The 25,691-nt window shown below is 42.7% G+C and overlaps 4 protein-coding genes across 5 annotated transcripts in view; 2 read left to right on the plus strand and 2 right to left on the minus strand.

The window, feature by feature from the left end:
- The window catches only part of asap2a (ArfGAP with SH3 domain, ankyrin repeat and PH domain 2a), a 48,912-nt gene extending 37,007 nt beyond the window's left edge, over nt 1-11,905 (plus strand). Inside the window, exons 15-28 of one of the 2 annotated variants that reach the window (XM_080042086.1) lie at nt 992-1,125; nt 1,588-1,682; nt 1,946-2,135; nt 2,322-2,407; nt 2,535-2,650; nt 3,365-3,432; nt 4,526-4,633; nt 5,122-5,347; nt 6,340-6,492; nt 7,046-7,145; nt 7,638-7,696; nt 7,863-7,942; nt 8,437-8,598; nt 10,158-11,905. In XM_080042086.1, coding sequence (XP_079898212.1) covers nt 992-1,125; nt 1,588-1,682; nt 1,946-2,135; nt 2,322-2,407; nt 2,535-2,650; nt 3,365-3,432; nt 4,526-4,633; nt 5,122-5,347; nt 6,340-6,492; nt 7,046-7,145; nt 7,638-7,696; nt 7,863-7,942; nt 8,437-8,598; nt 10,158-10,232 — 1,652 coding nt within the window. In that variant the 3' untranslated portion in view covers nt 10,233-11,905. The remainder of the gene's footprint in view (nt 1-991; nt 1,126-1,587; nt 1,683-1,945; nt 2,136-2,321; nt 2,408-2,534; nt 2,651-3,364; nt 3,433-4,525; nt 4,634-5,121; nt 5,348-6,339; nt 6,493-7,045; nt 7,146-7,637; nt 7,697-7,862; nt 7,943-8,436; nt 8,599-10,157) is intronic. The other variant, XM_080042087.1, reaches the window with a different exon arrangement.
- Nucleotides 11,906-12,309: 404 nt separating this feature from the next.
- itgb1bp1 (integrin beta 1 binding protein 1) lies at nt 12,310-16,942 on the minus strand. The gene is made up of 7 exons (XM_080042004.1): nt 16,839-16,942; nt 15,758-15,873; nt 15,464-15,542; nt 15,231-15,361; nt 14,849-14,941; nt 14,344-14,493; nt 12,310-13,328 (listed from the first exon to the last, which is right to left on the minus strand). The coding sequence occupies exons 2-7, from the start codon at nt 15,827-15,829 to the stop codon at nt 13,257-13,259; spliced, it is 597 nt and encodes a 198-aa protein (XP_079898130.1). The 5' UTR covers nt 15,830-15,873; nt 16,839-16,942; the 3' UTR covers nt 12,310-13,256.
- Nucleotides 16,943-17,219: 277 nt separating this feature from the next.
- Nucleotides 17,220-23,353, plus strand: LOC307261743 (cleavage and polyadenylation specificity factor subunit 3). Its single transcript, XM_080042340.1, has 18 exons — nt 17,220-17,340; nt 17,455-17,518; nt 17,959-18,056; nt 18,203-18,331; nt 18,428-18,605; nt 18,779-18,868; nt 18,959-19,109; nt 19,232-19,407; nt 19,517-19,675; nt 19,802-19,948; nt 20,043-20,195; nt 20,320-20,428; nt 20,649-20,747; nt 20,856-20,950; nt 21,200-21,287; nt 21,454-21,520; nt 21,684-21,780; nt 22,957-23,353. The coding sequence occupies exons 1-18, from the start codon at nt 17,270-17,272 to the stop codon at nt 23,056-23,058; spliced, it is 2,073 nt and encodes a 690-aa protein (XP_079898466.1). The 5' UTR covers nt 17,220-17,269; the 3' UTR covers nt 23,059-23,353.
- Nucleotides 23,354-23,799: 446 nt separating this feature from the next.
- On the minus strand, nt 23,800-25,600 carry LOC307261915 (dnaJ homolog subfamily C member 30, mitochondrial-like). Its single transcript, XM_080042597.1, has one exon. It carries the CDS (start codon nt 25,473-25,475, stop codon nt 24,585-24,587), a length of 891 nt encoding a protein of 296 aa, XP_079898723.1. The 5' UTR covers nt 25,476-25,600; the 3' UTR covers nt 23,800-24,584.
- Between the last annotated feature and the right edge of the window lie 91 nt (nt 25,601-25,691).

The following is a 25,691-nucleotide window of genomic DNA, read 5'->3' on the forward strand; positions in this document are numbered from 1 at the left end:
GTGAGTGGCAAAGACGGATGGGGGGGGGGGGGGACTTCACAGAATGATTGACAGCACAGAATCAAAAGCCAATTTTAGAAATCTTTGAATGATCTTTGCTGATTAAAAAAAAAAACGGTTAAAATTTTGCCACTTGTTTAATGGAATTTCAAATATACTTTAAATTCATGTGAACTTCCAGAGCATTAGTTATGAACAGAGACTGTTTGGGAAAATAGACGATAGTACTTCTCCAAACCTCAGAATGCAGTCATTTGAATAATACTGCTGGCTTTAGATAGTCTAGTTGGCCCACACAAATAGGCCTAGGACAAGAGTCTGTAAATCTGTCTAGCAGAGACGTCATTGATGCAGTTTTTGTTGGATTCTGTCCTTTGAGTCCTTTGAAATAAATGGGCACAATAGGCTGGAAGGTAAGAAATCAGTCTAAAAATGTGTAGTATGCCTTTTGGAAAAATGACAGCAGTGATGTACATGCATAGTTATGAGCTGAGGCATGCGAAACAACTGGTATGGTCTTGTTATGATAAGTCCGTGCCTCCAGTAAATGCTGAAAATCTAGCAGAAAAATTCTGTCAACTCGGAAATCAGTTTTTCCCCCATAATTTTTTGCTCAAATCCCATTAAATTCCCCTCAGATATGTCTACACTTGACATATGGTACATAGCAGTATACACATACAAAGTGACGAGCGCTTCTAGGCCAGACTTGGTTACAGTTTAGCTCGGCCACCTTCCTCTGAAATGCTGTGCTCTGAGCTCATACAAAATCCCTTCAGGCAGCTATTAAGTTTCCAGTGTCCATAGCTTGCCACAAGGACACATCAAAGTTGCCGGATTTGCTGCAGAAATTACTTTTGCTGTAGTTTTCTTCTTTTTTTTAGCCCCAAGGACTCTGTGACCCATATTAACTTCTCCCTCTTTACCATCATGTGTCGTTTACCTCCTCTTCTCTCCATTCTTTTTTTTCTCTCTCTCTCTCTTTTATCAGACCCAACGTGGCTGTCCACCAACCTGGGCATCCTCACCTGTATTGAATGTTCGGGGATCCACAGGGAGCTCGGGGTCCACTACTCCAGGATCCAGTCCCTCACTCTGGACGTACTCAGCACCTCAGAGCTCTTGGTAAATAACAGGTTGAGTCACCTCACGACCCCTGTTTTATTTTTATTTTATTATTCTCTTGCAGCGTTTGCCCCTGGCCTCGTTCTTCCTCTCTTTTCTCCTCCAAAAACCTCTGGAGGTCTCCGCGATCAGAATAGCTGAGATTTTTGGGGGGGCTTTTTTTTCTTTTCTAATCACCGCTTGGAATAGAGTTTTACCGCCTGTGGGACGGTTGAGGATTAAATGCTTCCAGCGGTGATTGCTTAACTCGGTGTTTAGACACCAGTCGGGTTAGCCACAATCACACAGGCGTCGTGCAGTTTATAAGGCGCCACACGCAGCTTTTTAGCATCTGTACCACTTTGTGATAGAGGTGTGAGTTAAACTGTTAAAGATGATAACTTCTAAATTAATGCATGCGGTGCATATAATGGCTGGTAGAACTAGTTGTAATATATGTGTTTGTGTGCGTGTGCTCCACAGCTGGCCAAGAATGTGGGGAATGCAGGCTTTAATGAAATCATGGAGGCCTGTTTAAGAGCTGAAAATGTGGTGAAACCCAACCCAGCCAGTGACATGTAAGTCAATGCTCCCCCCACCCCCCCACCACCATCACACTCCATCACTCATCATACCCCTCTCTCTCCCTTCTCCCGCTCTCCTCTTCTTACTTGTAACAACTGGCGACACCATCTCTGGTTCATATTGTACCGGTCAGGTTTTCCGAATGTGTCTGATTCATTGTAATAATAAATTTCACCCAACGTTTCTGTAATAATGACAATGGCCGTAAGTGACGCAGCTATAACTGATCTGCCGCCTCTCTCACATCTCCCAACAGGCAGGCGAGGAAAGACTTTATCACGGCCAAATACACCGAGAAACGTTTTGCCAGGAAGAAGTGTCCTGACGGCACGTCACGGCTCCACACGTTGTGTGATGCGGTGAAGGCCCGAGACATCTTCTCTCTCATCCAGGTCTACGCAGAGGGAGTGGACCTCATGGAGCCCATACCACTGGCCAACGGACATGTAAGTACACACAATAATAAACAGGAGTTTGACTTCTCCAGGAGTTTGACTTCTCACTTCTATTAATCAGTTGCAGTCTTCCTTCTCTCTACCTTTTAATTCTTGGATTCTCTACCAATACCGCCTATTCCCTAGGGTTGATATGAAATATTGTGTTCAGATGTTTCCTCTTCTGTTTTCTTTCAGGAACAAGGGGAGACGGCCCTTCATCTCGCAGTCAGACTGGTGGATAGAACGTCTCTTCACATCGTCGACTTCCTCACTCAGAACAGGTAACAGAGGAAAAATCCACAGAGGACCCAAACACATTAGCACTTCACTTCACACTAGACTTTGTTTTCATGCCTCCAGTGTTTTGATCTAAAATGTCCCTCTCTTTGTTTTTTTGTCTCTGTGCAGTTTGAATTTAGACAAGCAGACGGTCAAAGGCAGCTCGGCGCTGCACTACTGCTGCCTGACCGACAACAGCGAGTGTCTGAAACTGCTGCTGCGGGGGAAGGCCTCCATAGAGATCGGTAAGCAAACACATACACATCGCATATGTGATCATTGATAGGGATTGATTTTGTGTGACTCTTATATCCTGCATAGTGTGCCTTTTTAAAGTCAGCATTGATAATTATCATGTCATACATATTACACTATGGAAGTGTCATTCTACATTACAAGTACTTGAGCTTTGAATAATTCAAGGACATTTGGCTGTTGATACTTGTGCACTTAGTACTTAAGTTTTGAAATGGAGGACTTGTACTTGTAACTAAGCAGCTGTATCTAACAAAATTGTCTTAGTATGACCTTTTATTTAATAAGTAGTCAGTGGTGGAAGAAGTATACAGATCTCTCTCTCTCTCTCTCTCTCTCTCTCTCTCTCTCTCTCTCTCTCTCTCTCTCTCTGTCTTACCCTCATACACACACCACTCTTTGGTCCAAGTCTTTCAGGTTTTAGTTCCCAGAGGTGCGGGCTTTGCCAACAGACCATGGCAACAACACTAGTGTTTCTACTCCGCTCCGACATCAACAAAACAGCCAGATAATAGATCCAGAGAGAGAGAGAGAGGGAGGACGGAAAGGGAAAGCAAAGTGTTGTTCGGTGTGGGAAACGGGCTAATTACACATTTGTTATGCCACAGTGCGAAGGGAGAAAGGAGGATGGGCTGTGTGTTTGTTCTCATGTGGCATGTGGACACATCAGTGATTATATGTCTCCGTTGTTTTTCCCCTTCCAGCTAATGAGGCCGGGGAGACGCCGCTGGATATCGCCCGGAGGCTCAAACACCTACAGTGCGAGGAGCTGGTGCGTGTAGTTTTACGCTTACGCGCCCCACACACATCCTGCGTCTACCTCTGGAGCGCGTCGCGTTACCTTACTGCTGCCTCTCTCGGACTTTTCTCGGACACACATGCAACGTCTCAGCAGCTGCTGCTGCAGCGCTGCTTCTAAAAGCCCTATCTTTCTACATAGAGTTTTCATAGATAATTCCCATTAAAAATGAAGTTCTTTCATGTCATCTATGATGCATATGATTTATATTGAGTCTGGACAGTAATCCGTGCGCCCCATTGCCATTTTTCTTCTTTTCTTTTGCCATATTTTCGCTTGTTGGAAGTTTTATTTTGAAGGGGACACACCAGGAAATGGTGAAACTACAGCGAAAGCTGCCAGTATGAAGTCAATATGACTCTCAGCAGAGTATTTCAAAAATCACTTTACTGATTTATACGGGAGAGAGAGAGGGGGGTGTGGTCGGGGAAGAAGAAGGCCGTAGACACAGATAGAGCAACGGAAAACTGTTGCGCTCATCATGATCTTTTTTATTTCTTCACTATATTGGATCTCTATATGTGTCATTTATCCAAAAATGAAATGCCAGAACTAATTGAAAATTAGGTTTTAAATCCCTCGGATTTTGATTGCACAATTAAATCGTGAAATAAAGGGATTATTCGCGTATACGACTGAGGGATGTTTTATTTTGAAATAAACACACCGGGTAAACGTATAACTAGAGTGAATGCTGCTGGTATGACTGTCAGCAGAGTATTTCTCTATCAGTTAAAGCACAGAGACGCGAGAGAGACGCGCTGCTCTCAGAAAAAAATAGGCGAGCCTCCTGAGGTGAAGGGGAGCGTCGCTGCAGACGTGCCTCCGACGCGCCTCAGCAGTGCGTCTGAGGTTGGATGTGTGCTCGCTCTACGTTGATTTCACAGTCTGTGACCAAAAGTCAGACGCAGACGCGAGGTAGACGCGCAGTAGAGGTAGGATGTGTGTGGGGCGCGTTAGGCTTTGCTAATGCCTGCAAACATAAAAATGCCTTCCTGAAAGCATGTAAGATCTGTCAGTCTTTTGTATTTGAATCGTGTGTGTGCTTTTGTTTGTGTGTGTGTAGTTGAACCAAGCGCTATCTGGGAAATTCAACGCCCATGTCCATGTGGAATATGAATGGTGCCTGCAGCACGAAGACTTGGATGAAAGTGATGAAGATCTGGATGAGAAGGTGAGAGACGCCCTTTTTGTCTGCAGATGTTAGTTTGCAAAGTGCCATGAAACCAGGAGAGGAAACAAGAATTATCAAGTTAATAAAAAAGGATGCGTTTTTAATGAAAAGGTTACTAAGGATTAAATGACAATTTATTATTATTTTTTTTTAAATATACATTTAGTTAGACATATTGCAGATTGACATGGACATGTAACAAATATGATGGCCTTTAGTAGCTGTTTTTTTGGGGGTATTTAAAGATAATAACTGTAGTAACTGGTAACATGGTTGACAAATGATAGATTTGTCTTTTAAAAAAACAAAAAAATATACTAAAATGTACAAGTTGCATCAAAACCAGTCCAAAAAGAAAAAGTCATTAAGGTTCTTTCTGTCATGATGTCAAATGCTTCCATGACAGACTCAACAATAGGGACTGTTAACAAATGCTTGCAATCCAATCCTTTGGTCCACACTTGACCCCTCTGGCTGCCCCTCTCCAGCCCAGCCCTCATCGCAGAGACGAGCGTCCTGTCAGCTGCTACACCCCCAGCAGCAGCAACTCCCACCACCACCACCAGGGCGGCCTGGGCTCTGCGGCCAAGGACAAGCAAGGACGAGCCTACATGCCCAACCTGGTTAACAACGAGACCTACGGCACCATCTTAAACAGCAACTCTGCTCAGTCCGGGACCATCTCTGCTCCGCCCCTGCCCCCTAGGAACGTCGGTAAGCTCAGAATACGGATTCTTTTTTATCATTATTTTATTTAAAAAAAAATATATATATTAATGTACGTATGTATGTATATAAGTGTTTCTTCCCCATTTGTATTTATCTTCTTTAATTATTTATTTTTTTCCATTTTTTTTTATGTGTAGGATGCTGTTAATGTCATGAATAACAGTAAGATGATAACCTATTTCTGCTCCTACAATAAAGTTTTAACAAAAGAATGTGGATAGTAGCATTTGTAGGCAAAATGTGGTTTAGCTCACCGGCATGCTGTGAAAATGTTCAAATTGAATGAGAATAGATGAAAAATATGTCGATTACAATCCAACTAAACCTGACCTGACTTTGACATCTTTCTCCTAGCCCCCGGGACGTGTTATTCATAAAATATTCCCAGGAGGACCAACCTCATTTAGAACTACAGTTCTCTGTGCGTGGCCTGGTCTCATTTGGCCCTGGGGCGTGGAGAAGTCTCATTTGGAGGCAAATGGATAGGGGCAGCTTTTCCATCCAATTCATTGACCTCTTTCCTATAAAAGTCTAAAGGATCTCTTATCTAAAAGGGCAGGGTTTATTTTTCCTGCTAAAAGTGTTTTTGGAAAACAAATTGAGTTTCATGAAAAAGCTGCTTAAAAACTGTGTGATGTTACTTGTTATGTGTGTTTACGTGCTGCTTAGAAAACCGTGGCCGTAGCTTTTACAGGCCAACAAAGCCCGTCTTTAATATCATTAGTGGCCGTCTGGAGTGCTGCCAACAGAGCGCAGGAGAAACAACCAGCTGTGTTGCCCGCCTCGCTTCTCCGCTGCTTTCGGCCCGAGCACGGGCATTCTGCACATTCCCTCTCCCCATTAACTGTCGCTCTCAATTACACTCAGATGGAAATGGCTCGCCCTTTTTAAAGTGGACTTTTAGTTCTGACAACATGCACTGCACTCTCTCTGCCTCTCTCTTTTTTAATCTCTTCCTCTGTCTCTCTCTCCCTCAGCCCAGTTATCCGGTCTGGGAGGGATTGGTCTGTCTTCAGCATCCAGCACCTGGAAGCCAGGTTCTATAGACCTGGTTGGCCGACAGAGATCGTCCTCGGACCCCCCCAACATGCACCCCCCTGTCCCCCCCTTGAGACTCACTTCAACTGGAGGTATATTGACCAGCCCAATGGACCAATTCCTCCCTCTTAAACTAGACCACTGCTAGGGTGAAGGCACATTAATAGTGTTCTGTTTATGTGTGTGGAGCATAGTTCAGTGTTTACTGAATACATTACAATAGAATTCACACTGCTACAAATATGGGAAGCAATTATCTGCATAACAAGGACCAGCACTGGTTCCCAATTCCTTTTTGATTCTACATTGACATTATAATATCATGAATCTTACCAGTGTATTTTAATAGTTGACTTTAATTTTCTAGTTATATTATATTTTTATGTTATTTACATCGGCTTAAGATCAAAGAATCAATAGAAATGTGTTTGTGGCTGTATTTGACATTTAAAAGAATGTATGGGGCTGATGACATGATTACTTTTAACAAAGGAAACCAAACTATTTCAATCCGTTTGTTATTTAAGTAAATCGTTTAAAGAAAATGTGTCACTAAAACCCAGTGTGATATCTTGGTAAGTTGCAATGGTGTGTCCAGTTTACAAAAACAAAAAGCAAATGAAGGTGCCTCACTGTGTGTCCCAGGTCTTGCTCCGGTGGCCAAGATGGAGAACATGAGCATTCAGTCCAAGTCAGGCCAGGGTCCACTGGGGTCCAGAGCAGGGCCACCTCAGTCTCCTCCAGGGTGAGAACTACAGCTTCTGCTTTTTTATCAAGCTGTCTCCTGCCATGAATTAAATGCCAACCAATCTATTGAGCCATAGCAATTTGATGTTTCTGCTTCATTTTCTACACAGAAAAAAGCACTTGATTCAAAGAATTCACGTACACAGAGAAAATGGGAGCATAACCCCAGGCTTGTGTATCTTGCTGTTTTTGAATGCTTGTCTTGTAATGTTTGTGTTTGCTCACTGAGAATAAATGAATGAATGAGCCTTCATGGCCGCTGCTTAGCCACTTCATTTGCTCCCAGGCTGAGCTGTGTTCGAGTCAGACTAGCAGTAACTCTCCTCTGAATTCACCCTTTCCATCTCCCACAGGGCTTATAGTGCTACAATAAACCTGTAGCAGAGCTGTTAACTAAAGCCAAAACGTTCTTACATTCTGGTCTTTCTGTGTCTATTGCTAAAGAAGTTGCTTTTTTTAACATCATTTTTTTTTCTTTTTCTTTTTACAGCAATGATAAAGGCTTCAGCAGAGGACCTTTAAATCGGACACAATCTATCGAGAGGCCAGGTATGCAGTGTGCAGATAAGAGAGGCGAAACATCCCTTCTGTCCGGTTCTGCAGTACAGAGTTACATTCTATTTGTTTTACTATCTGCAAGCGTTCCCCGTTTCTTCTGTGGAAACGTGGAAAGTTTTTGTTGTCGTTGTGATATAATTTCCTCTTCCTCTTCCAGCTAAGGAAGTTCCTGGCGGCCCCCACAACTCGTCGGGTCAGCCTGTGCCTCCAGCCCCTACGCCGAGGAAGGCCTACCCCGTGAGTCCCTCATTCCTCCATCTCATTACCACCCGGATGCTGTTGATTGCAAAGTGCTTATTCATTCATACCGTCCCGAACCATTCACCGACTGCTGCTCTCCCAAGTCATAGTTTATTAGTGGTTTTTTTTAGTGTTGTGCAATTCCCTTCAGAACGCTGCAGGTCGACCTATTGTCTCAGTGTTTCCACTGGTAACTTAGTAAATGTCCTTCTTCCTGTACCCATACATACAAACAGCTTTGTTCCTTAGTTTTTGTACAGAAGCTGTGAAGCTCTTTTAGGATTTTTTTTAAGTTGGAATTTAATGATCCAGCCAAGACAATTCATTTATGTTGTCAGACAGATGAAGAAAAATACCAAACTAAACCGAGAGTTTCATCCTAATGCTATAAGACGAACACAATAAAGACGAGAATAAACTGTAAATGGAGACAGAATGCACCACAAGTTTATTGCTGCATTTTTTATGTCTCTTCATGCACAAACCTCCAGCAAACCCGCAGTCTGAGCCCTCCCTCCCCTTCTGTGTCTCAGAAGCAGAGGCCGAAGCGAGTGAAGGCCATCTACAACTGTGTCGCCGACAACCCGGACGAGCTGACCTTCTCTGAGGGCGACGTGATCGTGGTGGATGGAGAGGAGGACCAGGAGTGGTGGGTCAGTACCTCACCGTTTCTCTTAATTTATTTCTATATATTTTTTTTTACTTGCATCATGTTAGCCAAAAGTTGTTCCCAGTCCATCCAACCACGACCCGAGTCCCGCTCCGGTTCTATCATGTCCTGCATGTGGATGTCAGTGCACACGGTTACCATGGTGGCCAAAGCAAAAACGCCATGATCTCACTCTGGCTGATATTCCCCCTCCTCCTCCTCCTCTTTTTCCGCCTGCTGCTGCTGCTTCCTCTGTGGAGCCCCTTGTGTGAACAGGGACCAGCTGCAACTTGTTTTCCCTCTGAGCCACCTCTGCAGATATGACCGTATTTAGTCACTCTCTCTCTCTCTCTTTCTCTGTGTGTGTGTGTGTCCCTGCATGGACCCTAAAGTCCCCCGAGGTCCCCGCCATCATGCTTTTCTCTCTGTCCGGCGTTATCACTCTTTAGTGCGTCTGAAATATGGAAATGAAAGCACAGTAATGATGGAGGCAGCGCAAAGGGGGGATAAATTGTGAGTGAGTGTCACAATGGCGATTTAGTCGGAAGGTAAATTGGGCCTTGGTTGGAAAACAGGCGGATTATACAGAATGACTAATCTGAGTTGTTTTTAATTCCAAAACATCGAAATATTTCACAAGAGAAGTAAAGTTCTGTTGTTTGCAGGCACAGTGTTTATCGAACTCTGTCGTATCATTCAACTGGTCATTATTCAGTATTTATTTCCTCAACAGCAGCTTGTAATGTTTCGTCTATAGCCTTGTCTAAGTAGTATTTAAAAAAGGCAGATTTTTTTTTATTTTCAGGTATAGACGACCTTTAAAATGACTTAGATGGATATAATAAGTTATGTCTTCTTATTGGATCAAGGTAATACAACCTGGGACTGTCGTTTAAATGTTACTGAGATATTTATTGTGATTCACTAGCCTCTCGTAGTCTGTTCTTCGCGCACCTGTAGGTGGTGTTTAGGAAGGGCTGGAGGTTGATCTCCCAATTCAATTATGATTTAGAAAGTCCTGATTTGATTGTTGAAAATGAACTTTAGTAATCCTGAAAAAACCTCATTATTATTTATTTTATTTATTCTTTTTTATATTACAAAAATACTATTAAACATTAAACAGATAAAAAGCTATGACATATGTTACTTGTCAGACTCAACTGAGCCTTTTTCCGATATACTCAATTTCCTCATTTTATAAATTTTTCACATCATGCATCCATAATTGTACATTTATTACAAAAAATGAACGTTTACTAATCATATTTAGTGCACTAATTCACTGACAAACAGCAGATCAGTCGGACTTGGAAGAATCCATATTGAATCATTCAGTATTGATGAATGGAAAATAGTTTTTTTTCTAACCCAGCCCCAGTGGTAGTGTTTCTGTGGTGTGTGTGTGTGTGTGTGTGTGCTCTAGTTTAGACGACTTGTTTTGTTTAAAGCGTTCAAATGATTTATTGAGAGAGTTTCACTTTCAATAGACCCAACTTGACCCCAAACTCTTAAAATGACCCATCATCCTCTTGACCTCGCCTTCGTCTTCCTCCCTCACAGCTGGGCCACATCGAAGGCGATCCAATGAGGAGAGGAGCCTTCCCGGTCACGTTTGTGCACTTCATCGCCGACTAAACCGGTTCCTCTGTCTGCTAGCCAGCAAACACAACCACCTCCTCTCCGGACACCATCCGACACAAGCTTGTTTTTTATCATCGCCTCGTCTGTGGGGGGGGGGGGACTATAGCAACAAAAAGCGTGGGTGGGACTACACAGGACTGTATGTGGTTTTTAATGCTCGCTGTTAATGTTTCAGACAAAGACTCCTTTAAGATTTAGAAAAAATATCAAAAAAACAAAACAATGATTGTAGTGAATGACCTCTCGCAATAAATGCACTTTCCTTGTCTTTATCCTTGTTACAACATGAGACGACATGTGACACAATGAAGGTTACGTGTACAGTATTCCATTTTGAATCCATATCTTCCTGCATTCTTCAGCTGCGTTTGTACAGACAGTGCTGATAAGATTACTGGGCAATGTCATTTTAACTTACTAACAACTGTAAATGTGAAAGGTCAGCCAACGTGCTTTACCCTCTGTGCATGCCACCGTGCTTATAGGTGCAGCTCTGTTGTGTGGATGTTTTTGTTTTTTAACCTAATGGTGCTAAGTTAAACCCTGGAATATGCCAGAAGCTGCACCCGAAGGAGCGATTCCCCTGTCCTCGTTTCACACACAAGGACTGGCGTTGAAAGGAGGGGGAACGCAGAAAATAAAAAAACTCATCACGTCTTCAGAGAAAGCACTTTTTCCACAAGTGCATAGAGTGATGGAGCTGCAAATGAATCCCACGTCAAACATACATGAGCAGCTCACACTCTCAGCAGCTCTTCTTCCTGAACTCTTCCAGCACAAACCATGACACTTGACTGGATCTAGCAGCAGAAGCTAGTAATAACCTTTTTTCTTTTTTTGGCCTCTGGCTGTCTTCGCTTGTCATCTGCCGTATCAGTGGAATAGGAAGTGTTTGTGTGTGTGTCGTCTGCACAGAATAAGCTGAGTCAAAAAATAAAAGAGATTTTTTTTTTTTTTTAAGCGTTGGAATGTGAAAAAAAAGCTGGAGGTGGCTCTTGAGACTTTTGTTGCTTCCACTTGCCTTCGTGAGCATTTGCAATGTGATTTATTTTATTGTTCACAAATTAGCTGAATTTCCTCTCTATCTCTGACGCTCTCTATATGAACCGGACATGGAGGGAAAAGGGAGATCCTTCCTACTGTTTAAGCCTCTCGTATCTGAGGTCCTATAATGTAGAAAGATGAGTTAAAGTTAATGTTATCAATAATGTTATGAATGAAATATAAAACATTCAATGTCATTGACTTCATTATTTTGGTTGCAGAGCAACTGCCTTCCTGTTGGTTATGTTGATATTTAGGCATTTAACCTGAAACCACACACAGCCTTCCAGATTTGTGAATGTGGACGAAGAGAAGCAGGTGAATCATAACTGATCAGCTCTCTTTATCGCATTTTAATATGAACTCACTGGAAGCAGGAAGATTTAATAAACTATTGATGTAAATAGATTTTTTTTTTTTTTTGTTGATATTTAAATGTAAAAAAAAATAAGAGTGAAGAAGAAGAGATAACCTGGGCAGTTAATGTCTTTTAATGAGCTGTGGTGACGAGCAGTTACAGATACAACCTCAGCTGGACCTGTGCGTGTGTGTGTGCGTGCTGACAACACGCATAACTGGGTAAAATCAAACTTAATTCATTCTCATTAACTGTATGTGGATCACTGCATCGATTCTTAACTCTATTGTACAAGTAAATGGGGAAAATAAAACTGGAATAATAAAATATGGAATGACATGGCTTTGGTCTGTTTCATGAGGTGTTTTGAGGACTTAAATTCTTCTTCATCACTGCTGGCAGGATATTAAGCCATTTTTGGTATGATGCATCAAACCGTTTAAGCCAATGAACAGTATTTTAAAAATACAACATTGTTTTACTGGTGGTCAGATTATGTATCAAGAGCGCCCTCTGATGGGGAGTTTGTACACTGCACTGCACATGAATTAACATGCGTAAAAACAAACTATGTGCTGTTCTGGCAATAAATATTTAAATTGGTCATTTTTCAAACAATCAGATAAACAACAAAATGAAAGACACAAAAAACAAGATGGCACTGAAAGCAATAGGAAAAGTGACACTTTAATCAGTAAGATAATTATTTAAAAACTTCAGCTCCTTCATTGTACCAGATCAAATACTTTCATTTCCTTATTGCTAAATATGTCAAACTAATCTAAATGCTGAAAATGAGCACAGGAAAAAAAGTGGCATGAGCTGTTATTAATATCAAGTTAGTACCACGACTGTAAACACAATTTTCCCTGAACACTTTGACCTAATTAGTCTACTAATTTCTACATAACACCTCATAAATCAGTAAACGTACAACGCTTTTGGTACCAAAAAGTATAGAGAAACTTAAAACAAGATACAATAAAAGACAAAACAGTCATTAAAAATGAGTGAATCACACCAATTAAAATAAGACACACAGCTTCTTTGTATAATGTACCTTCGAGTCTAAAGAGGCTGGTGTTGTCACAACCAAACACGTGACGAAACCTTAACTTAAAAAGGAATCTGAGGGAAGTGTATCATTTTTCCCTCACTGATAAATGTGGAGACGGATTACAACACTGTACCATCATTTACATCTCACCGTATTGAAATTCTTTTTTCTCTTTTGCTCTTGACTTCACGTGAGAGTTTAAAAAGGAACACGTAAGCAGGGGAAAGAAACGAGGACATCATTCAGACAAATTCACAATAATTCTGTCTCAACTGCAGAATAATGGGAAAGTGTTGCATCACACACTGGAGATGAAATAACTTCATCAAAACCAAGGCTTGAATGATTTTTTCCAACAGAGTACCACGGAAAAGTCAAAAGACCGTTTTCGCCTCACGTTAAGCTCTTTTCAAGAGAAAAACAGAACGACAATTGGAGAAAAAGGGGAGAATGAGTGTGGTTTTTCTTTTCGTCAAGTTGTTGTCTCCTGATTACTATTTTTTTTTTTTTTGCAGTCATTTGTTTCCTTCAGCTTCCCCGTCCAGTCTCTCTCTGGCCCTCAAGACTTGTCTGACGTTAAGGCGCAGTCAAAAGAAGCTGACAGCACCTTGCAGATGGACTGAGCCTGCTCCTGTTCAGACAGAAGAATTAACAAACAGGATTGGTTGACAGGGCAGATGACAAGTGGTATAGAATTTTATTTATTTATTTTTCATGAGGCATTACGTACATATTACATATACCGAACTAGACACTCGAACGGACCGTGTCACGTGTCTGAGTATTCATGGCCTTTCAGGAATCGGATAAATGTCTGATGCATGGCTGTCTCCACTATGCTAGGTGGCGCTGTAGCCCTTTCAACAAGTGGTTATAGAGCCACGTCCGGTTCCCTTCTGGCAATAACCCTACTATGTTTTACGTCGTCTCCTTCCACTTCCTTGTGAAATCCTCCGCAGGGATTCTCGAGCAAGCGCAGAACGAGAACTCCGATATGCGATATCCGATCCCTGTATACATGCAGAGAGAATGCCAACTATGAACGAGTTATCTAGGTGTTCTTATCCGACTTTGCTTGTCCGTTAATGTGCCGATTTGTGTGCAAAGTAGATCGGTAGACGTAGTGTTTACGTGCATTTTACAAGTCCTGTCGAAGTCTTATTTGTTGATTTACCCTATTATGAGTCTGCATGTAAACGCACTGAATGTCTCATGAATATATAATATGAGGGAATTTCTTCAAACTTTGTACAAATGTCCACCCTGACTCTGAACGATGGCATGATTACAATAGATTGTGGCAGTCGAAAGGTCAACGTCACTGTGACCTCATGCTTCATGAACGCGATATCTCAAGAACGCTTTGAGGGATTTTAACGTCAATTTTTGGCAACAACAAAAAAAAACTCACATGTCTTCAAGAATAAACCGGTTACATTTCGGAGGTCAAATGTCAAGGTCATTGTGACTTCAAATCTTGTGAGCCCGATATTTTGAGAATGCATTGAGGGACTTTTGTCAAATTTAGCACAAACTTACACCTGGACCCGAGAGTTAACTGATTTGATTTTGATTCTTACTGCCAGGCATTAGTTCTAGTTATTACCATTAATCCAGGAAAAAAACAGTTGCATTGTCAAACTCACTGAGCTGCTGCACTGGTACACCCAGATGCTGCACTCCTCCTGCTTGGTGTCGGTGGTTTTGAGAGCCAGGAGGTTTTTCCCTGCGCCCAGGCCGTCATCGTAGCACAGCATGCGCACTATCAGGTACAGAGGGTGGCGATGCAGCACATCCTGGTAGGAGGGACAAAAAAAGAGAGAATTCAACAGTTTTCTTCACCTGCTATTAAGACAGTGTGGTTTCAGAGGTTTTATCCTATCCCAGTTGAGCCCCAACTTTAGCCCACAATGCATTGCTTCAGTTAAAATGAATAAATCGGACGCAACAACATCAGGGGATTCGCTGAAATATCTGAGTCAGCAGCTTGGCGAAAGAACCGTTTCAAAAATGATATAACTCGATGTTGAATTCATTAAGCAAGCTGTCTGGCTGTATTATTGATGACCTGGCACCTCTGCACAGGTCCAATCAATAATTAGTTCAACCTGAAGTACAGTACATCACTTTCTCTATCTGTGTTCTACTCACACACTGGTCCAGTGAGGCCACTTTGACTCCGTACTTTGACACTCCCAGGATCATCTCTTCGTCTGCAGGCACGAAGGGCAGCTTTCCATCTTGCTGTGGGGTAAAAAAAAAATGAGCAGAGAATTTACAATCTCTCTCTCTCTCTCTCTCTCTCTCTCTCTCTCTCTCTCTCTCTCTCTCTCTCTCTCTCTCTCTCTCTCTCTCTCTCTCTCTCTCTCTCTCTCTCTCTCTCTCTCTCTCTCTCTCTCTCTCTCTCTCTCTCTCTCTCTCTCTCTCTCTCTCTCTCTCTCTCTCTCTCTCTCTCTCTCTCTCTCTCTCTCTCTGTGATATCGTAAATCTATGATGTCATATCGACCGCTGCTATCTTTATCCAGCATCTCACCTGAGCAGCATCGATGTAGTTGATGAGGTCCAGAGGCTCCAGGAGGGTCTTGCTCATGTCAAACTGTAACTTCTCAACCGCTCCCACATACTTCACCCGGAACTCGGCACATGTTTCAGACGAGCTGTTACCTGCGAAGGGAGTTAAGTCAAATAATCAGTTAGGAAAACAAAAAAGGAGGAGGAAAGGAAGATGGAGAGGAGAGAGAGAGAGAGAGAGAAAAAGAGACTGACCTGTGCTTTTGGTAGAGTCTGTATCGAGGCTGGCGACGGTGCTAGATCTGGAGAGGCCCCCTAAACTGGAGTCCACAGACTACATGAGGTCAGAAAACCCGAGAGAAGTTGGTTATATTCGACCAGGCGAGAAAGTGGCTCTGTGTGTGTGTGTGTGTGTGTGTGTGTGTGTGTGTGTGTGTGTGTGTGTGTGTGTGTGTGTGTGTGTGTGTGTGTGTGTGTGTGTGTGTGTGTGTGTGTGTGTGTGTGTGTGTGTGTGTGTGTGTGTGTGTGTGTGTGTGTGTGTGGTCGTACCTTGCTCTTGGTGCTGATCTCACTGCTCTGCGAGCTGCTGCTGCTGTGGCGCTTTTTGACTTTCCGAAACATCGTTCACCATGTCGACCACATCCAGCCCCTCCAGCCTCACCGACCTGAATCACCACGGAACAAAGGGTTAAACACACGACAGGTCGGCCTTCTCAAGAACAGAACTTATGAATAATTGAGTGAAAAAACATGGCATCTGAAACACTGAATAATAAATACATCAAGAGTGTGAGCATTTAGCTGCATAATAAACCTTTAACTGCACTGTCCTTCACTTTCAGGATAGTAAATTACTGTTAGTAAGTCTCGCTGAAATCAAGATCTGTTTTGCAAACAAGACAACACACAAAGAGGTTGATTCCCACACACACACACACACATCTTGATTAAAATATAACCACAACAATATTAAAATTAAAAGTCCAACATAGTAAAGACTGAGTAGGCCTATCATTAAAGTCTGTTTGCAAGGCTATGTTGCCTTTTTGGAGTATTGAAGCCACTAGGGATATACTTTTATTTATTTTTTAAGTAGCCTAGTAGTAGTTCTTCAATGTATTTTTTTAAGCTGTAGAATGGGGCATAGGTTAAATAGGAAATATGTGTTTTTCATGATTTTCTTTCGGGATTTGTATGTCTGCTGCTGTAAAGGCTATCTTCCAGCTCCACCGTGTAAGAGCAAAATATGACTGCAGGAGGTAGGCTGTAGTGCTGGAGTCGGAGGGTGTATCTTTGCATTAAATATTTACAACGAACAGACATCAGAATCAACAGGTTACGTTTGGCTGGGACTCATCGTGTATCTAGCTCACCAAATAAAATTTGTTTTGCTCGGACAGCAGGAAACTCGTAAATCCGAAAATAAAAGCAAATGTGTGGGCTAAACTCTTCCTACCCCTCCTTAAATGTTGCGTACCACACCACATTTCTTGTTATGCTTGAGTTATAAACCCTAAGACTTTCATAGGGGGCAAACACTTTATATCCAGAGTTACCGTACACAACGCGCACCTGTTCGACATGTAACCGTATAAATGTTAGTTTGGTTCAGAGAAGGATTTTTGTTTACCTTCAGTTTGACTCTTCGGCTCCTCTTTGAGTTTGTCAGCCTACACCCAGCACCACTTAAAGGGGCCGCTACCCTACCAGACACAAAAACTATCCCTAATGTTGAATACTACTAGTACTACTAAGTCGATAGTCCTGGCGATAAAATATGTTTTAGCCGTGCACAAAGCTTGCGTTTTTCTCCTGATACATCTTTGGGTAAATGTTGTCAAATTTGGTTATTTTATTCCAGGGGAAATCGACCTACGTCTGTCCCGGAACTATTCGTCGGCGCCCGGTGATCCTCATCGGCAGTATTTTGGCGCATCACCGGAAGTGTGACGTTTTCAAGAAGGCCGCCCTGCCTCATTCATTCAACAAACGTACAGCATTACAGTATGAGCGGATTCAATTTATCTATTTTCAATATTTAAAGCACAATTTGGGACGGACATGGCAACAAAACGCAAAGTAGAGGTGATAGTCCCCGCGGAGGAGAGTGACCAGCTCCTAATCCGCCCGCTGTGAGTTAATTTGTGTTTTTGAATCAATAAAAGGTTGACTACATTGAATAACAAATGCATGATTTTACTCTATGGTACTGATGCTGAAATGATGTGTGCTCAATGCACCTACAGGGGGGCTGGTCAGGAGGTTGGGAGGTCGTGCATAATCCTTGAGTTCAAAGGAAGGAAAATTATGGTAAATATTTTTGACTTTGACATCATGATGATTTTAATAATGTACATGTTACTTCAATCAGATATAGTAGGCTACAAATTCAGTTTTATTTACATTTTGTGTAGTTTATTATTATAAACACTAGAATCCTGTATACTGCAACGTGGGGAGGTATGTGCTTACAGGTGGTATTTAGATAAACAAATCAATTAACATGTTTAACTATAAACAGATGTAAACATAATGTTATTGACAGATGGTGAAATATACGTAGTATTTAACTAATCTATACATAAAACATGTAACTTAACATAATGGTATCAACAGGTGGTGTATACAAAGGATGTATAAATAGAAATAGAAATGTAAACTGTGTCCTGTGTTGATTTGACGTTATCAGGACTCCCTGTACTGGAACTACTGAGTTTGTAATTATTCAAGTAGTATTTGTGTTTTGGCAGCTGGATTGTGGTATCCACCCCGGCTTGGAGGGAATGGATGCTCTCCCCTACATAGACCTGATCGACCCAGCTGAGATAGACCTGCTGCTCATCAGTCAGTGAGTCTCCCATTCTCTATGATGTGTTGAAATGTCCATTTATAGTAATTGCTCATCCATGTCTGTGCATATTTATCACTATTCTGTTTTGAACATATTCTGAGAAAAAAAAAGGAAATGTAATTTGATGTGTGCACTCTGGACAGCTTCCACTTGGATCACTGTGGAGCTCTGCCCTGGTTCCTCCAGAAGACTAGTTTCAAAGGCAGGACCTTCATGACCCACGCCACTAAGGCCATCTACCGCTGGCTGCTGTCAGACTACGTCAAAGTCAGGTAGGAAATAGGAGCCGTCGTCAACACTCTTCCTCCAAACTCCAAACTAATATCTGTAGTGCCCTGGATTGAATTTTTTTCTTTGATTTGTTTCAGCAACATTTCGGCAGATGACATGCTGTACACTGAGACGGACCTGGAGGAGAGCATGGATAAGATTGAGACCATCAACTTCCACGAAGTCAAGGAGGTGGCAGGGATCAAGTTCTGGTGCTACCATGCCGGCCATGTACTGGGAGCTGCTATGTTCATGATTGAAATAGCTGGAGTCAAGGTAATGACTGCTTTTTGTTATGTTTAATATTTTTCCTAAATTTGCTGCCTAATGATAATGTCGGAACATCAAGACTGACTGAAATCGGGTCAGATGACCACCTTACACCAAAAGTTGTGTAGTGTAAGCCCAGCATTAGTTGAATCTCACCAAGTCTTTTTTTTCCTCTGTAGCTGCTGTACACAGGAGACTTCTCCCGGCAAGAAGACAGGCACCTGATGGCAGCCGAGATTCCCAGTGTCAAACCCGACATCCTGATCATAGTATGTCAGATAATAAATCGCATCGAAGCGCTAGATCTCTTGAGGTGATCACATCTTGGTAAATGCTGTTATTCTTTTTTTTCTTCACAGGAGTCCACCTACGGCACCCACATCCACGAGAAGAGGGAGGAGCGTGAGGCTCGCTTCTGTAACACAGTCCATGACATTGTGAACAGAGAAGGCCGCTGTTTAATCCCTGTGTTCGCCTTGGGACGGGCCCAGGAACTGCTGCTCATTCTCGGTGAGAGGTCATGTTGGAAATTTAAAGAAAAAAAAAATCTGACAACATAGTTTTGCCTGTTGCATCTGTATTCTTTTGAGTTTAAATCAATGGGTATAATGTATTTCATGCTTTCCTTTCAGATGAATACTGGCAGAACCACCCGGAGCTCCATGACATCCCCATCTACTACGCTTCGTCCCTGGCAAAGAAGTGCATGGCCGTGTACCAGACCTACGTCAACGCCATGAACGACAAGATCCGCAAGGCCATCAACATCAACAACCCCTTTGTTTTCAAGCACATCAGCAACCTCAAGGTAGAGAAGAGACTCTGCAGACCCAGTCCACACTCAGACCTAGTTGTGTCTTTAGGCTGTGCATAGGGTTGCAGAATATCTAATAATTGTGTTGCCGGTTCTTCCCCAGAGCATGGATCATTTTGACGACATCGGCCCCAGTGTTGTGATGGCGTCTCCGGGTATGATGCAGAGCGGCCTCTCCCGGGAGCTCTTTGAGAGCTGGTGCACCGATAAGAGGAACGGAGTCATCATCGCTGGATACTGTGTAGAGGGCACGCTGGCCAAGGTAGACGACGCGTGAAGTGTTACTTTTGGGTTGATAATATATAGATACATCCTTTTTGTTGGATGGAAAGTGCCATCATTACAACAACAGTACAGCAGCTTACTGTGTGGTCTGCCCTCTCTGCAGCACATCATGTCCGAGCCGGAGGAGATCACCACCATGTCGGGGCAGAAGCTTCAGCTGAAGATGTCGGTGGACTACATCTCCTTCTCCGCCCACACCGACTACCAGCAGACCAGCGAGTTCATCAGGGCTCTCAAACCGCCACACGTGGTAGGAGGTTGATTCATGTGTTGTTGTTTTTTTATTCCAACTCTTCTGCACCCCTTTTGTTATATCAATTTTGAAATCCTCGACTTGTCTTCAGATCTTGGTCCACGGGGAGCAAAACGAGATGGCCCGTCTGAAAGCAGCGCTGATCCGGGAGTATGAGGATAACGACCAGGTTCACATCGAAGTGCACAACCCTCGCAACACAGAAGCCGTCACCCTCAACTTCAGAGGAGAGAAACTGGCCAAGGTATGTCTCCTCTCCTTGCATGTATTAGAAAAAGGTTGTTTTACTGGGTTTTTTTTAAATAAATGATTGAACTCCTAAATCAAAGTCACAGAGCACTACTTCTCCTCCTCCTCCTCCTCTTCAGGTGATGGGCTCTCTGGCTGATCAGAAGTGTGCTCAGGGCCAGAGGGTATCGGGCATACTGGTGAAGAAGAACTTCAACTACCACATCCTCAATCCCTCTGACCTTTCTAGTAAGTAAAGTATGTTTTGATATTAGAACTCTTCAGACACGGTCTTGTAGTTTGTCAGCGACAGGTCAGCTATACAGATATACAGTACGTTGTCAAACATTTGTTGTGTTGCTCCAGGGCACTTCAGAACTCAACCCTCTCCCTCCTCAACGGTGCACACTTTTGCCCCCTTCTTTTAATATAATATAAAAACATGTGGTTGACTGTATTTGCATGGCAGCATACACAGAGCTGGCCATGAGCACAGTGAAACAGTCCCAGGCCATCCCTTTCACTGGACCGTACTCACTGCTCGTCTGCCATCTGAGGAACCTCACTGGTAAGTTACACCCGCTCTATTATCCTAACCTGTACACTTGTCTTTAACCGATTTGTTAAAGGGTGTCTGCACTGCACTGAAAGGGTGGGTTGTTCCCTGTCATCTCAGGTGATGTGGAGGAGTTGGACGGAACAGAGAAGAACACCTTGAAGGTCTTTAAAAACATCACTCTGATCCACGAGCCCGGCACAGTGCTTCTGGAGGTGAGCAGCTGTGGTCCTTTTTATTTGTATGTCTAATCACGTATAATTCATGTGCCACTGCTGTGTGTAGAGACTCTGATGTATTGAGACACTGAGACAAGCAAAGGTTTGGTGCTAGAAATGATTCACAGTTGGATCATTGCGTTTGGATTTTATAAACAGTTACAAATCCAAATCCAACGTTGGGAATTATGAGCTTTATTAATGCAGGTCACCCAACAGGTTTTTTTTCTTTCTCTACTGTTCCAGTGGCTAGCAAACCCTCTGAATGACATGTATGCCGATGCCGTCACCACTGTAGTGCTGGAGGTCCAGTCAAACCCAAAGGCTCAGAAAGGTCGGTTTGGCTACATTTTTGGAAGCATACGACCAATTACTCATTATATATTATTTAACACTTACTTTTTTTTTTAACTGCTGTTTGCATTGTGTCTCCTTATTTTCATTTACTTTGTTTTTGTGAATTCTTATTTAACGTGATTCAACTTGTGTTTAATTAACAGCCATGGAGGCCCAGAGTGCCATTATGGACATGGACGTTTTCCAAACCCGACTGGGAGTCATGTTGCAGTGAGTGACACACCACCAGCTAACCAAATCCATACTGACTTCACTTGTTTATTACACTGTGTATGTTGTATGCTTGGAAGGTAATACATCACCAGAAATAACAGTTCCTCAAGTTGATCTCTAGTTACAATGATATGTCTTTGTTGTCTGTGGGCGTGTTTAGGGACATGTTTGGGGAGGAATGTGTGGATTTCGGCGACGGTAAAAACATTGCTGTGACAGTGGACGGGAAGACGGTTCACATTTGCTTGGAAACGAGGGTGAGAAACATTTCAAACCAGGACAAAAAAAAGGATGTATGTGACGTGTAAATATTAGTGGTGGGCCGTTATCGGCGTTAACGTGCTGCGTTAACGCCAGACTCTTATCGGCGATAAAAAAAAATATCGCCGTTAATCTCTTATTCCACCTGTTCGGCTCAGGGAGCCAGTCATTTGTACAGTTCAGCTTGGACTCGGCCGTAATGCTGCTGCACACAGACACACACACACACACACACACACACAGACACACACGCTGCATGTCAGAGACGAGGGGCGAAGCCTCTCTCACACACCCGCCGCTCTCTCTCTCCATCACTTGCCCACGACACAATCGGGTATTGGAACGCAGGGTGGGTGTGTGTGGCCACCGGTCGCCACGTGACTATAAGTTTCCAAGTTTTAAACAACTATCTCTTCAACGTCACCGTACCCGAATCCTAAATATCCCCATAGCAGACGCTATATTTCATCGGGGGGAAAACTTTGTTTTGCGCCACAGTTCAGATGCCGTAATGCTGCTGCACACACACACACACACACAGACACAGACAGGCACACACACACGCTGCATGTCAGAGACGAGGGCGCTACCAAAAAGACGAGAGGAGCGGTTGGAGCAGTTGGAGAGTTTAGAGACACATGCGCACACATTTATTTACATAAAATCGCAATCGCAGTCATTTGTGCAGTTATGTAAAATGTTTCACTAAGGAAAATGACAGAAAAAGTAACGCACAGTGACTTTGATGAGTAGGCCTTACTTTAATCTGATTACTGGTTTGGAGATAGTAACGCGTTAGATTACTCGTTGCTGAAAAAAGAGGTCCGATGCCGGTAACGCGTTACTAAGTAACATCTTGTTGAACATTATTTATTTTCATCACCAATTATCATAGTAGAACAGCTTCCTCAAGCAGTTTGTGATGCATGTTGGAAACAGGAGATGAGCCCCTGGTCTGATGCGCCACCTGGCTTGAGAAACACGTTCTCAAAGACTTACTTTGAGTCATTATTTAGGAGCACACACATATTATGAATGAATTCAAATGAGCCATTTTAATCTAGATTAATTCCAAAATTAATCTAGATTAAAAAAATTAATCTATGCCCACCTCTAGTAAATATATATATTTTTTTAATCCTTCTCGCTTGACTTCCTCTTTTCCTGAACAGTCGGTGTGCTTGGAGGATGAGAGCACGGAGGACGACTCCCTGAGAGAGATGGTGGAGCTGGCGGTGCAGCGGCTCTATGATGCCCTCAACCCGGTCATCTGAATAATACTTCTACTTGTCATCATGTGGTGAAAGTTAATAAGCAGCTTGGATTTGTGTGCCAAAAAAAAATGGATCATGGTGACTTGTTTAATGGATAAGTCACGTGACATATTTCTATCCAGGATCCATAGTGTCGTAGTTTGTTTATCTGACTAAACAAATCAAAACAATGCAGATAATTGACCTATAGATCCAAATTATTATGCCAGGTTTGGTGTCTTTCACCGCCTCAACAGTCAATCCCACCTTGTGAGTGCAATTTAAAAAGACTTAATTGTCCTTTTACTAATTTATTTAATAATAATGAAAGTGTATGAGTTATAACATAGAGCTACAATGTAAGAAAGGGAAATATCAACGCTATGTAGATAGGATTTGTTTGAATAGATTTTACTAAGTGTTGTTTTTTGTCATGCAAGCACTTTTATTTATATTTAATATGTTTACTGTATTTATGTACTAGATGCACTGTATCTTTTGTTTGACTTGAGTTTGTTACAAACGTGCACCGATATTACCTAATGTTACTTTAACTGTGATGTGAACTGTGACGTTCTGAATGCACTTAAACATTTCTGTTCATTACATAATGTTTGACAGATTTATTACAAAAACGTTTGGTGTCTTGAGTCTTGAATCATTGAGCGATTAGGTCACTTTTAATTAAGTTTGGGGTTAAATCAATGTTTGTGCTGCTGACCAAAGACTCGAGAAACGGCATGCTCCCACAGGAACTGCTCATGTATCATTTATTAGTCAAACAACTGGGCAATATAACTTGTGATTTTTACAATAAATATCATCCAAGGCACATCATTTAACTGAACAATCTGAGAATAAACAGTTCACATAATGCACCTGTTAAACAGGCTTTCAACTATAACACATCCCGGCCTACTTCCCTATATTGCTACAAACATTATAGCAATACATGAAACCATAATCAAAGCTTGTTTCACTGTTAAAAATAAAGAAATCTGTGAGACAGATGACTTTATAAAAGCCAAAATAGTTGATCTGTAGCACCACAAGGTTGTAAATCAACCTCGGAACACTCCTCTGTCTGCCTGTTCTCTCAGCATTTATTTAAATAGTAGTTGTGTCACTTTTAAACAACGGTTTGTTCTTAAATAAAAAATAAAAACACTTTTGTTTAGACGACATTTAACATTTGAGGTGCTTCTTTGGTCAAATCAAAGTGGGGAAAAATAGATTGTACATAACATATTCCTTAAGTATTGCAGAGTTGACAGGATAATGTTAACCAAGTACACACTTGCACTGTGTCATATTGACCATGAGGATGTTGTGTGATATTTAATGTCTTGTTACATGGTAATGTATGTTACTGCTGTTACACAGAGGGCGTTTAAAAGCAATGACGTACACAGTGTAGTGTCTTTGTAGTGTGAAAGGTGCTGATTAATTCAAGAGTTCCTGTTACAGTGTACATTATTCCTAACAAGGATGACCTCCCTACACACACGTTCTCTTTATCTCTGTCCATCCACCATCTCCTCAGTCCTTCATGACCCTGCGCCTCGTTTAAGGCTGATCATTAGAGCCACGGCCATGACCAGCATCACCACCACTCCCAGCTCCATATAACTGCCCAGCTCCTGGTCCCCCACCGACTCATGCTGCTTTCTCATCATCTCCTCCTTGCGAACCCGGATTTCTTTCTCCCTCCGCAGCTGCTCGTTGTAGTACTTCTTGATGAACGTGTCGAAGTCGGAGACGCTCTCCTGGCCGTTTAAGCCCATCGTGGGCCGCCTGCTCTCGGGTTGCTGTCTTGCAGAGCCTCCCGAGGCTGCGTCCTTAGCGGAGGGTCTGGTCGGGGCGGTGAGGTCGGACCGACTTAACAGGCCCCGGTCGTACTTCTTCCTCAGAGCCTTGTTGCCCAGCACGGAGTAGGCCTCGCTGATGTCAGAGAAGCGGAAAGTGGCCACCTCGCTGCCGGCGTTTCTGTCTGGGTGATAGATGAAGGACTGCTTGTAGTAGGCGGTTTTTATCTGGGCGTGAGTGGCGGTGGGTGTCACCTCCAAGATTTCATAGTAGCCGGTTTTGGTTTTGTAAAGCGGCTCAGACCGGGTTCCGTTTCCACTGTATGCTCTGATGAAAACAAACTGTCCCAAAGCGGCGGACCCCAAGGAGCAGAACGTCCTCTTGAACGTGTCATTGTTATTATTCCGCCACTGAGGGAGATTTGTTCCTATTTTTTTAACCTGGCTCTTGCTAGGAAGTGAACTCTCTTTAAGTCCAATGTAATAGTAACAGTCAGCGACATTGCCATGTCCACCAACGGGGTTGAAAGTACCAAACAGTGGCGTTACCATTGTGTAACCGTCCTGTGAGACACCCACGGTCACTCCGTTTTCGGCTCCAAACTCGTTGTCATTTTTAATATCACCCAACATAAACCCAGCCGACAGAGACGAAGCCTGTGCTGCACTTCTGCTTTGCGTATTTAGACTTTCCAGAACGTATCGGTTACATATTTTGTGCGCAAAGTCGTACGCTCCCCTTCCTAACAGCCGACTGACCTCCGCCATGTTTACAAGCAGCAGGAGGAAGGAACTGATTTCCGTGTTGCTGAGGGAGGCGCGTGAGACTGTAGCGCCCCCAGCGGTTTG

The sequence above is a fragment of the Ammodytes marinus genome (genome assembly GCF_949987685.1).
Source record: "Ammodytes marinus genome assembly, chromosome: 15".
NCBI lineage: Eukaryota > Metazoa > Chordata > Actinopteri > Uranoscopiformes > Ammodytidae > Ammodytes > Ammodytes marinus.